Source organism: Camelina sativa, chromosome 7, assembly GCF_000633955.1.
Source record: "Camelina sativa cultivar DH55 chromosome 7, Cs, whole genome shotgun sequence".
NCBI classification, from domain to species: Eukaryota; Viridiplantae; Streptophyta; class Magnoliopsida; order Brassicales; family Brassicaceae; genus Camelina; species Camelina sativa.
This window is the reverse complement of record NC_025691.1, coordinates 4,914,488-4,927,337: the sequence shown is the minus strand read 5'-3', so window position 1 is coordinate 4,927,337 and position 12,850 is coordinate 4,914,488. Positions and strand designations below refer to the sequence as shown.

Genomic DNA, 12,850 nt, shown 5'->3' with positions numbered 1-12,850 from the left:
TCTCACCAGGCCACCTTGTTTTTCAGAAGCATCTATGATATCATTGAAGTCCCCCGTAAGGAACCAAGGGTCCTCTCTCGTGGAACCTATCACAGTAAGTTGCTCCCAAAGGGTCTTTCTCTTATGTCTGTCTGGTTCTCCATAGAGAAAGGTGACATAAAACGTTTTTCCTGCAGATTTGATCTGTGTATCAATGAAGTTCGTGCAAGAGGACAAGATTGTTAACTCGACATCATTCTTCCAGTACAGAGCAAGGCCACCTCCTCCGGGACTGTGAGGAGGGACTAAGAAATGATATGGGAAACACATCCAATGTAAGGTTTTTTCCACAAATTCGTCTGGATTTTTTGTTTCCATGAGGAATAGAATGTTTGGTGAGATAGAGGAGCGTATCTCACGAATACGCTGGCTTGTTATGGGATTCCCCAACCCACAACAATTCCAGCTCAGAAGCTTTAAGGAAGAGGATTTGGTGGATTGTGAAAATCCACCTTTTGCTTCACCATTGCCGGTATTAAAGTTCCATTGGGGGCTCCACCCTGATGATTTAAGTTCTTTTGGGATCCTTTTGCTTTTGGTGGTCTTTGGGCGGTTGAGTCTCCCGGAGTAGGCCTTTTTGAAGTAGAGCCCCGATGGTGAGTGGTAATCTTTGGGGAACCATTAGCCAAATTTCTCTTCTGGCTCTTTGCTCCTAATAGCTTCAATGTTTGTTTGGGAGCAGGTTTGCCTAGAGGAGGTCTTCCTCTACCTTGATTTGTAGAAGCTCCAGCTTCATCCGATGGAAGAGGGTTCAAGTCGCTTAACGAGGGCCTTACAAGATTCGAGATAGAAGGTTCTATGGTATTTGGAGCTTGATCAGGATTCAAGGAAGTGGAAGCTTGGATTATTCAGTCTGCAGTATCAGACATCAGGTTTCGTGCCTCACCTTGAATAACTCGTTGTTTCCTAGCTGCACTCTCGGTAGGATCAACACAAGTTATGTATTGTAACGTTACTTCACGAAGTTCACTCATTACATGATCTTTTGAAGGTACAACACAAGTCGGGGTTTTCTCCAAGAGATCACAGCTTATACCACCAAAAGTTAGTCATGGGGGAGGGGGTGTAACAGGATCCTGAGCCACTTGATCCCTCTCTAATGGAGGACGGCGTGGTCTTGAGGAATCTGATCTTTCAGCATGGGGTTCCCCCAATGATGGGGTCCTCTCTCTCCACTGGAGATTCTTCTTAGGTCGGCCAGAATAGTCTTGTGATTGATGGGATCGAGAGTAGAGATCTCGGCTAGATTCTCTCCCACGGTAGGGGTGGGTTCTTTCAGGGAACCTCCTATGAGCTTCGTTCTCCCTGTGTCTAGAGGATTGAGATATGGCAGGTTGTCGACCACTGATCTCTGACTGACCAGGCGTTTCTCTCGGAGCTCTGATATTATCCCAAGGTGTGTAGTAATTCCTAGAGACTGATTTAGACAGTGAGTTTTGAGTCTGAGGGTTTGGCAGGGGCTCACTTTTGCAGGTTGTAGGCCCGGGCAGTTCTTTCTCTCGTGAGTAAGGCGGTAGCAAAAGGAGCAATGGTTCTTTAGATTATTATAATCAAGGGTTACCAGAGCCTCACTGCCATCTGGGAACTCCACAATGGTATCCTTAATAATAGGTTTGAGTCCATCCACAAATACTCTTATTTTTGCAGTCTCATTGGTAATTTCCATTTCCTCCAGGTTGCCTATCTCCTCTCCAATGGTTTGGAGCATTTCCTCTTGCCAGTAATGCTTAGGAAGACCTTGAACTTCAATCCAGAAAGGTAAGATGGAGGGGTAAGTATCAGAGATAATAGGTTCCCACTTTTGGAGGATCACCATCCATTGGTCAAAATGGTAAGGTCTGTTTTTAAGAACTTTTTCCATATCCTCTTTGTACTCAAAGCTAAACTGGAAGCAGCCTCGATCAAGGTCAGATCCAGTTGCTCGGCCTTTCAGGTTCCAGCGGTTTTCAAGGAAAGGGAAGAGAGACCAGAGTTTTTGGGCAGATGGGTTGGTTAAACGCCCCATAAGGGTGAGAGCATTAGCTTCTATCAGGGCCGAGGTATCAAGTTCTGGAGCTCGAATTCTTCTTCGAGGTGGTGGAGCAAAGCCCGCATCAATCTCCTTTCCTTTCATGGAATAGGGAATTCTCTTTGACATGGTGTGAGAAAAGGCGATTTTTCACAAGGAGGAAAGCAGCCGACACAGTGAGGATACGGGAGAGGGTTGCAAGGGTTAACAAGTTTACAAAGCTTTCTAGCAAGAATACACATGTTGAAAAGGGTTACACAAGTTCAGTAAGAAAAGGGAGTGGATATCATACCGTATCAAGAGAGTTTCTTCAGAGGTTCAGCAGACGGGATGTGAGACACAGTCGAAAAAGTGGATTCCGGTGAAGAAATGGCTCCGACGAACTTTTGGTACTCAGCGGATAAAGCCATGTACAGTTAAAAAACCGTTGTATGTTACTGTTTTTATTAGAAAAGAGTAGGTAAGATCCAGTTTTTTGAAAGTTGACTTCTTCTCTGGGAGTACATCGATAGTCGGGCTTGGGAGAGAATTAGTCCTCACCAAATTACTTATATTCCAATAACGGAAGTCAACAACGAAGATGTTGGTTAAATTTGAGCATATCATTCATAAAACTGCCACTGCTATATATATATATATATATTTTTGTCAACTGCCACTGATATTCAATTTATTTATATACACAATATTTTACTTCTATAAATTCTAAAATTAGTAAATATTATTCAAAAATTGATAAATATTATCTCCTACATATTTTTTAAATTAAATTAATTTCACTATGTATTGTAATATAATAATATAACTATATTATGAGATGTAAATATATATATATATATATGTAAAAAGTCATATTTTCAGAAATATAAATAATGTTATCTTTCTACTAATTTTATAAAGCTCTAATGGTGAAAAAATCGAAGATCATTTGAAACTGGTTGAATGTTTATTATTTTGCTAAAAACAATAACTATATTTGCCCAAAAAAACATATGATCACCAATTAAAATGACATGAATATATACTTTAATTTGGATAACTATGTAGTTAAATATTATATATAAATATGTAGTTATAGTGTTTTTACATAAATCTTAAAATTTAGAAAATCCAGTCCAATAAAAATGAAAACAATTAATAATATTATACCAATAGCTGAGATATATAGGGCTCTAATGACCAATTAAAATTTATAAAATCCAGTAATATAATACCATAACTAAGACCAATTATATAAGGGATCTAATGACCAATTATAGTCTTCCCTCTCAAAAAACAATTTTGTAATTTTATTTCTCCATCAATTACGGACACATATATTACTTTAAAAAACTAATAATATCCAAATTAATCGAATTCTCCTTAATAAAATATCTTATGGTATCTTCTATATAAAATACTCAAGCTTTATATCCCATTTTATTATTTTCCCTTCTCTTACTATATTATTTACATTAAATTGTCATTAGTATAACTAAGGAATATTTCATTCAATAATTGAAGGAAATCTATACTATTAATAGGGGAATACAATTAAGGGTTAAAAAAAACCATATCAAATATTCATGTTGCCAAATTAACCCAATTTATATATTAAGAAGAAAAAAAATATTAAACAACAGATTTATTATATTTTAGGAAATCGTTCAAATTAGTTTCATAGTAATCAGGTTATGAGAATTTTGTGTAGGTATATTCATTTATGACAAAATAGGGGACGAAAATTTTAGAAACAAAAATTCAAGCAGAACATACTCGGACATGCTATTTACTTATATGAATTACGAGAAATGAGGTTTTTTCAGGTCCAAAAAAAAAAAAACATTACAATCGGACATACTAGACGGATTTGATAATTTGACAATTATATTTTTTTTAAAATTATACTTAAATAACTCGGCACGTGCGGGTCCGAACCTAGTAGTCTTCATCTCACAAGGTCTCATGTATCTTTGTGGAATTTTTCATTCTAACAAACCATCAATCTCAAGTTACTCATCTAGCTATGTGAATTCGTTGAATGAGAATAATATAAGTTCATCATGTATCAATGTCCATTCATGTCGTGACACACGGCAGACAAACTCAAACATGAGTATATACATGAACTCAAACTACCGGAACTAGTCACTTTTATACATGTGGTGTCGCAAGTGACGTCAACCGTATTTTTTTATGTAGGTTTATCACTTTCTCAAATGTCAAATTAGATGTTAAGATATATATGACATATTACATACTTACATGTATAAAGTAGAATGTTTATCTTTAATTCTCGTGAGAGGGTTTATTCTTTTTTTTTATTTAGATATGTTTTCGCTAACCATTTCTTTCGTTCATGGAAAGCAGAATTATGCACAGGTTTAAGACGAAAACTATAAATCTTGTATTTAAGCAAATTTTGTGAATTTTTTTGTTAGAATGATCCAACTTATTATGTTCAAATTCCAGTCTTTGTTTTTAAAACACATGATTCACATTTCACAACTTTGTATTACCAACTATCACTTTCTGAATCTAAAAAGACATTACACCAAAAGCCAAAATTTATTGGCTTATATAATCATTAGGATGATATACATATGTTTTTGGTCATGATGATAAAAGTTATTGTTTGCATATGTAACTATTGCATTTCAATAAATTTGCATAAAACAAAGATCCAGTGATGGGTTGTCTATTTGACTGAATTAAACTTGCTACTTCACCAAACGGATTTACTCTAAAAATTTACCATTAGATTGAATAGGGACCATAGGGTCGTACTATTTGTTGGTCACGTTCAACTGTTTTACTATAAAGATTATATAAGATGGTGAACAATATATTTTTAAACGATTATAGGCCCTAATATATATCTTAAAAAAAAAGTAAAAACCTAAAAAAGAATCTGGAGAAATTTTCTTTTTTGAGTTTGGACACTTAAGGACCCTAAAACTAGATTTGTATCGACATGCATGCAAATATGTTTATACACATATTCCTTTCACACTTAAATTTTTTGTCAAGTGGTCGGCAATACGTAAACTTGCTCCTCCGGTTCAAATATTTTTAGGAATAACTTTGTTGTTCTTGAATCAGTTGGTTTCAAGCTTTGGTCCAGATGCTTAACATAGTGTATTTGTATTATGAGTCCCTGAGCTTGTCCCATATCTACTTTAGTCTGGTTTAGCATCGATCACCGGGTTATAAAAAAATAAGAATAAATGAATAATAAGAAATTATGGGAGAAAAAGAATAATAAAAAATTATGAGAAGAAGGAAAGTTCAAATTATACAATACATAAAATGTCAAAGAAAGAGGCTCATAGTGCTCAATTCCAATCAGATCATGGCCCTAAATTAATCAAACCTATTAATACCAATCAAGCTTGTTGGGTGACCTATAAGTCAATAAGAAACATTAAAAGTTTCATATTTTTTCTATGCGCATATATATTAATCACTGTTTTTCTTCTTTCTTATTGTAAATATAATATACAATTATGAATATGATGAATAAAAAATAGATATGTGTAGAGCCAAAACAATTGTTGTGTCAAGATGGAGGGAAAACCCATAGACATCGAAGTAGGGTACGTACGTAAAAGGGGTTCCTCTTTTTAAATATGATTCGTGCTCATGTTAACGAATTTTTTTTTATGAAATTATATATATATATATATATATATATATCTAGGTCATATGAACCTCCTATTTTTGAAAAGGTATTTATAATTACTTTGTAAATAGAAATATGAATCCATGTGATTACCAGTGAATTGGTAAAATAATATACATATAGTCTTCCAAAACGTTATTTAAAATAGTGAAATATATTTCTTACGGTATGTGATTACGTAAAATAGTCATAACCATGAGATCACAAAATGTATGACATTGCCGTCAATGGATAATTTAGTGATATGGCACCAATAATTACATATATGGTTCTTTCAATTGCACACTTTCACCATTACAACTTTTACTTTAAACCACTATTTGTTTATCTCTGTCAAAAGCAACTTTGTATGCTGTTTTTCAAGTTAAATGTATTTAGACCAAAATTATTTAACGTTTAAAAAAGAATAGACTAAAACAAAACAAAACAAAGATCATCCATATCTAATTCCATCATGACTAAGATCTTTTTCACAATTTTTTTTTTCTTTTCTTTCCGCTTTCTTTTTGAGGTTTTATTTTCTAATACAATGCTTAGTTATCTTCTCCGATTTGTTGAGTTATCATGTTTTTAATGCAAGTATTACTTGATAATTGATATATACAAACCAATGTATCCAAATGGATCGTGACCTAATGAAATCTAGATTTGTGTGGGTCATATAAATACTAACTTTGTCGCTTCTTTTGTTTTATTTTCCGGGGGTCGGCTGAGTTGCATTATTGATTATACAATGCATATGTCAAAAAAGAAGAAGCCTTAAATTTCACTCTTTACTTTTCATATTAAAATCGTGATAACTATCATCTTCATATAGACCCAACTAGCTATTTTAGTCCATGTACTGTATTAATTAATAAGACATCTCATATAATTATCGGAATGCTAAAATAGTGATAACGTAGTGAAAATAATTTAACTTTAACAAAACGCTTAAAACTAGTTTTTGACTTTATGAATACTAATGAGTTAATGACTTTTCATTTCTTCTAATTATTTTGATTTTGTAAATAACATAAATTTTGTGGGTTTGACTCGGGATAGTGATTCACATCAATAATTCTAGCCAAAGCCACAACCCGTACGTTACATGTTTACAGCGTGAAAAGATGAATATGTAAGTGTATCATTCATCACCATATTTGAGAGCATTTATAATTTTCTGACAATACGTAATTAGTTTAGTTTAACTTTAATCTCACTTAAGCAAATAAAGAAATGTACATACTCTCAAACATCTTACATGGCGAGTTCAAGAACGATTAATAAGTAATAGCTACACTAGAAATGTAATTATGGTGTGACCACCAAGTCTTGACAACTATATCTCAAAATGTCCTCTTCTACCATGCATTACGTAGAGGTCCAAATTTGAAAAGGATAATACAGCCTCTTAATGTCGCATGTATACAAGTTGTTTTTGTTCTTTGCTATATCTTGGATTTTTGATCTTAATGCAAAATTTAGAAACCTACCCACAAGAAACTTTAGCTTGGTCTACTCAACCTGAAACAAAACTGAACATCTTGCTCTGTTAGACTCTTAAAATTTAATTATGTGTCCAATATGGTTCAACCAGTTGAAACATCCCAAATTTTACCAAAAGAACAAAAAAACGATCTGGTTTGAATCTTCTACCTTGATATTGTGATTATATATAGAAAAAGAAACACCAAGCTAATTGCATTTATCAAATATTATATTCAATAAAAGTAGTACTTTGGAAAAAATCATGCCTACCGGCTCCTTTTTCACTTGTAAAAATATCCCAAAATGAAGACTAATGAGTCCATGCCTAAGGAAAAAAAAAAGGAGCCAGTACACATGATTTGACCATGTAAAATACATATCTTAACCACAAAAGAGATCAACTTTTTAACTTTAAAGTAACATATTTCCTAAAAAGTATTAATCAGATTCCACTTTGATTGATTTATATGATAATAAATGTAGACTACAATGCAAGTACAAACGAGGACAAGAACCGTACCTTCAAACTTTTGTTTCACCTAACAATCTCACTCTAGCCTATCCATCGAAGTCTTCAGTTGTGGATTCATGATCTGGACAATGACTTCTAGCGTCTACAAATTCGTGTTTACACTTGAAACAAAAGAATTACAATAACAATTTATCTGAAACTCGGGAGCTACCGAGCAAATCTTGTTCCCGTGCCATCGAGAAATCTATCAGTATACCATCCTTTAGCTTGCACTTGAGATAAAAATGGACTGAAGACATCGTTCATTCGGTCATATGCGTCTTGCAGTATCATGTCATCAGGGTCATTGTACATATTTTTCATTGACTTAGCATATGCTGCAACTAACCACCCTCGCAATGCGTCTTCACCAGTTGCATCGTGCTCTAAGACCATATCGGTACATGACTTTCCATGACTCAATAGAAACTTCTCTTCTACAAACACTTCTTTTAGTTTCTGCACCTCAGAAGGCTTCACAGCTTTATGGAGAGCCCTTCCCACTTTTACATTTCCTGCTTCTTGGATTGGTCTCTCGGGGAACAACAGGTTTTCTTGGAATCTTAAATCAGCAGGGCTTGGGACTTTACCTGTCTGAAACAGATTCAACAACACCTCTGATATAACTAAGAATAACAACAACATGGTTTTAGGAGGTTTGACGTAAAGTAAATGGTATATACCTTTAGAAAATTAGCCACGATCAAAGCGGTTCTCTGTGGATTCAGTGTGTTGATTGGTACCCCTCGCATTTGTTCTACAACGCTATACACATGTACAACCGAAAGAATAGACCCAACCACCAACTGCAAAGAATAGCCTTTCCTAAGACAACCGAGTTGTAATCCCAAAACAAAGAAACTGCACTCTGTTTTCTGAAACAGAGAGTAATAGTCGAGAGGAAGGAAATTACCTTTCCTTCCATTGATGAACATATTGTGGAAGAAAGTTGAATCCCAATACCTATCCCGGCAACGTTAAAAAGAGTAGAGATTGCTTCTCCTTTGGCGAAAATGTCACTAAGATTTCCTTCTTTGGCAAAAGATGAATAGATTGGTAATCTTGTTGCCCTTGCTGCAACCGTAGCCATTCCCTATTTGAATCAAACAATTCCAGAAGAATGTGAAACACAGAAATGATTACAATCAATCAGTGAAGCTGATTGATTCATCAAAAGATGGTCTCTAGAAAGCTAATATATCTCATGTCTCTCTTATTGACGCAGCTGAAAAGGCTGAGAAAGGCAGAAAAGGATGTTCTAAGAACAGTTTCATTTCAATCCCTTTTGGAAAAAATGATTCTTACTAAAGAGCTGATAGATTCTCCCGTAGGTTTATAAAGAAATCTATACCTTAGCGAAATTCCCAAGACCAGCCATTTCAAGAAACAGATGTGGGCATAATGGAGAAACGAGTTCCAGACCAGTACCAATATCGTAGAGCACGTCAGCTGAAAGAATAAATCACTAGGTTTACTGGTTGATGCTGTGAAGACATCATCAGAAACAGAAACATGTAGCTAACGAATGTTGCATACCCAGCACCCTCCAACGTTTAGGCTCAGAGTCCATTCTTGCACCCAAATTGCTACAAATCAGCTTCCCCACATGCTGCATCCCATCCTTCAAAATCTACATAAACCAATAAAAGTTAAACAAGAATATAACTTGCAGTTAGGCACAGAACAAGCTAACAAACCCCAACAAACTCGAGATGGTAACATACCCACCTAACAACAGTTGCTTGAGCCGGTGTAGGCCGCAAGCCTGCAGCAAATAGCAGTGACTGCAACGGAGCAAGACAAAAAAAAGCTATATATCCATGTTAAAACCTCCATTGCAACAAACTCAACTAAACAATTACAAATTTTTTGCCAAATCAATAATCAAAATCTGAAGAAGACCTGAGTCGATAACACGGATAATGCTGCACTTGAGAGATGCTGAAGTGCTCGAAACTGTGTGTACCTAAGATATCCTTCATTCACACTGTACAAGAAAAAAAGATTTCAATGAATAAAAACACAATTTTGTAAAAACAAAAGTTTCAATTTTTTTGAGTTTTCACCTGTATGGATATCCTGAAGGGAAGAACTTATTAAGGAAGGATTCAACCATCTTCTGAGGAACAGGCCTTGCGTCATCAACAACTTTCATCTACGAAACAAACCCAATTCATGAATAATTCACTTTAACGAATTCTCCAAACAGAGAGCTGAACTGATTGGGAGAGAGAGAGAGAGAGAGAGAGAGAGAGATTTACAGAGAGGTGGCCGTCGGGTTCGAAGTGGAAACGGTGAGAGACAGAATCAGAATTCTCGAACCAGCAAACGGGAATGTCTTCAGGATTCTTCTTCGCCATTACTGGCTCTTCCTTCTTTATCAACTTCACCTTCTCCTGCTTCGTTTCCACCCACAAGTTACCCAAATCATTCAATTCATTTGAAGTATCGTAAATGAGATGAAAAAAAAGAAAAGGAATTATCAAAATCTCACTACCAGAAACTGCATAGTCAAGTTTCCAACGTTGGAGGAGGAGGAGGAGTCGCCGGAGTTCCAAGTGAACCACCGCAGCAACTGTAATCGTGTCTAGAAAAAGAGATGATACTAAAAAACACGACGCCGTTTTCAAAGTTCCGTTTCGAGGCCCAAATAATACAATAATGGGCTCAAGAAAGGCCCAATAAAGAAAGATACGCGGCGATTAGTGATGGATGATGGGGTCAAGAAGGAAGAAGAACGACGACCTCTCTCTCTTACGCGTTGATCTAACGCCACCGCCCACTTCTACTTTTCTTCTGCAACACCCAATTCAAAAAAAAACAAACTTATTGGTAAGCAAAAAGACGAGCAAAGCGACGCATCTGATTACTTAGTTTTCAGGATTTGATCAATTCCGGATTCGTCTTCGTCTCTCGAAAAACCCCAGATTCTCTCTTGGTCTGAAGAAAGCAGAATCAAAATCATGTCTTTCAGATCACTTAGCAGGGTAAGTAATCACAACAAAACTCCTCCTTTTTTGATTTTCCAGTAGAGTTCTCTGATAAAAATCGTGTCTTTTATAAAAGTTCAAATAAAAAAAAGACTCTTTGTCGCATGCATCTTTAGTCTTCGTTTCGATGAGAAAAGTTAAAAAAAAAAAAAAATGATTTTGATGAAGAAAGCCCATCTCCATTTAGTTCACTATGAAGTCAATTAGATGATTGAACTTAGTTTTAAGACTGGATTTTGATATTTAAAAATCGAATCTTTTTTTGGTACAATCTGCAGCCAAATGCAAGATCTGGAATGGGTGTTGCAGATGAGAGCAAAACCACATTTCATGAGCTTCAGAGGAAAAAAACTCATCGCTACGTTGTCTTCAAGATCGATGAATCAAAGAACGAAGTCGTAGTTGAGAAAACTGGGAACCCTGCTGAGAGCTACGATGATTTCTTAGCTTCACTCCCTGATAATGACTGCAGATACGCTGTTTATGACTTTGATTTCGTCACTTCTGAGAATTGTCAAAAGAGCAAAATCTTCTTCTTTGCTTGGTTTGTTTTGATGATTACCTCTAATAAAAGTTTTTAAGACTTTTTTTTGATGATGATGATGAGTTCAAAGCTAAACATTTTTTTATTGGGGGGGTTGTTTTTTTATGTTTTGTAGGTCTCCTACGACTTCTCATATTAGAGCGAAGGTGCTTTACTCGACATCTAAAGACCAGTTTAGGAGGGAGCTTCATGGGATTCACTATGAGATTCAAGCTACTGATCCTACTGAGGTTGATCTTGAAGTCTTGCGCGAACGAGCAAACTGAGCAAACTGAGCAAAAACAAAATTGTCTCTTCTCATAACTTTATGGTAATGTAATGAATAATCTCTCTCATTCGATGATGACTATCGGATCTTGTTCGTATTCTCGTGGATGGATTTGTGTAAACACAGTTTCATGTTCTATATATCAACTGTCAATGTCAGTAAATGTTTCAAGATTGCACATAACTTAAGAAAACCTTGGGTAACTTAAACTGAAAACAAAGTTGTTTTTTAGATACCAAAGAATGGTGTGAATCGGTGATGAGTCTGATGGCATAGAGCCTGATGGTAAAAGTTACTTAAACTAGTACCCAAAAACTTCGTAGTTAGCAATTTCGTTGATATATTGATTTCTCCATAAGCTTATGTTTGTAGCCATAAACATCAATTGTGTGTGGACTTGGTCGCAAGTTTAGTGAGAAAATGACATAACTACCCTTGGTCGTTTAGGAGATTTCGAGTGGGGAGATTGCATGACCCAACTGAAATCCTCAATTATATATTTTTAATAAACCATTATCATATGTTGAATTAGCAAATCTCATATTAACAGCAACTGTTATTGTTAATCTTTCATGTTACCATTAGGTTAGGTAGGTCCATTCCCCTTAAGTTATTATCATCATCATTTATCCACTATTTGTTCCACATTGGGGAACATTTTGTAATAAAATGTGGAATTAGAAGGAAAATAAATCTTACTTCCAACATATTTCATTCGTTTTTTTGCTCCAAACTCTATAGCTGATAATTCTTTCTTTCTCGTTCAAATATTTCGTTTATATTAAAGGGAGAACAAAAAAGAAAAAAGAGCAGAAAATAAATTGTTTCCTCTGTCTTCCAAGTATATAGTTGAGATAGAGCTGTCCAAAACAAAACAAACACGTCCAAAAAACCCTCTCTTGTGGGAACAAGAAAGACCCAAAAGACAAAAACACACCCAAACTCCCCATCAAACAGAAATAAAGCATACCAAAAAAGCTTCTCCTTTTATCTTCTTTTCTAAACTTTTGAGTTTCAGATGTTGAAATGATCTTTGAAGGTTTGTAAATCAGAAAATTTATGAAACATAGTTTGTAGTTTATTTAAGCGTTCAAGGACAACAAAGAAGGAGAAACATCATCATCTTTAAACTCTGGTAATGAGAAGCATTTCAATTTCTAAAGCAAAGTCTAAATTTGATTCAATACAACAAATGTGAGAGAAGAGATGATATCAAACAACACACACAAAAAGCACTTATTTTTTCCAATCTAAAAGAAAGGAACTGAAAGGGATTAGTTTGAGATTAGGTTTGGTAATATGCTTTTGTCTTTAATGAGTTGTTATGGTGGTGGTGGAAACATTTTTTTTTTTTTTTTT

The 12,850-nt window shown here is 35.1% G+C and overlaps 3 protein-coding genes across 4 annotated transcripts in view; 2 read left to right on the top strand and 1 right to left on the bottom strand.

Annotated features, from left to right (window-relative positions):
• On the bottom strand, positions 7,613 to 10,288 carry LOC104700352 (protein root UVB sensitive 2, chloroplastic-like). 2 transcript variants are annotated; one of them, XM_010415867.1, is made up of 10 exons: positions 10,187 to 10,288; positions 9,951 to 10,088; positions 9,756 to 9,844; positions 9,592 to 9,676; positions 9,414 to 9,473; positions 9,226 to 9,319; positions 9,041 to 9,138; positions 8,603 to 8,782; positions 8,373 to 8,495; positions 7,613 to 8,283 (listed from the first exon to the last, which is right to left on the bottom strand). In XM_010415867.1, the coding sequence occupies exons 1-10, from the start codon at positions 10,196 to 10,198 to the stop codon at positions 7,858 to 7,860; spliced, it is 1,305 nt and encodes a 434-aa protein (XP_010414169.1). In that variant the 5' UTR covers positions 10,199 to 10,288; the 3' UTR covers positions 7,613 to 7,857. The 2 variants fall into 2 exon arrangements, with proteins under 2 accessions (XP_010414169.1, XP_010414170.1); XM_010415868.2 differs by having other exon boundaries at positions 9,951 to 10,085; positions 10,187 to 10,284.
• On the top strand, positions 10,408 to 11,674 carry LOC104700351 (actin-depolymerizing factor 6). Its single transcript, XM_010415866.1, has 3 exons — positions 10,408 to 10,676; positions 10,958 to 11,223; positions 11,339 to 11,674. Exons 1-3 carry the CDS (start codon positions 10,653 to 10,655, stop codon positions 11,487 to 11,489), a joined length of 441 nt encoding a protein of 146 aa, XP_010414168.1. The 5' UTR covers positions 10,408 to 10,652; the 3' UTR covers positions 11,490 to 11,674.
• LOC104700350 (transcription factor bHLH91-like) overlaps positions 12,362 to 12,850 on the top strand; it is a 2,359-nt gene continuing 1,870 nt past the window's right edge. The window contains exon 1 of the mRNA XM_010415865.2: positions 12,362 to 12,626. The gene's annotated coding sequence lies outside the window, so the exon portion shown is untranslated. The remainder of the gene's footprint in view (positions 12,627 to 12,850) is intronic.

Excerpts from the sequence above, each read along its gene's own strand:
- LOC104700352 (XM_010415867.1), bottom strand. Across the intron at positions 9,845-9,950 it reads AACCCGACGGCCACCTCTCT|ATGAAAGTTGTTGATGACGC; the intron begins GTAAATCTCTCT and ends TTTGTTTCGTAG. Across the intron at positions 9,139-9,225 it reads TAAACGTTGGAGGGTGCTGG|CTGACGTGCTCTACGATATT; the intron begins GTATGCAACATT and ends TTATTCTTTCAG.
- LOC104700351 (XM_010415866.1), top strand. The coding sequence starts at position 10,653 with ATGTCTTTCAGATCACTTAGCAGG. Across the intron at positions 10,677-10,957 it reads CTTTCAGATCACTTAGCAGG|CCAAATGCAAGATCTGGAAT; the intron begins GTAAGTAATCAC and ends TACAATCTGCAG. Across the intron at positions 11,224-11,338 it reads AAAATCTTCTTCTTTGCTTG|GTCTCCTACGACTTCTCATA; the intron begins GTTTGTTTTGAT and ends TATGTTTTGTAG.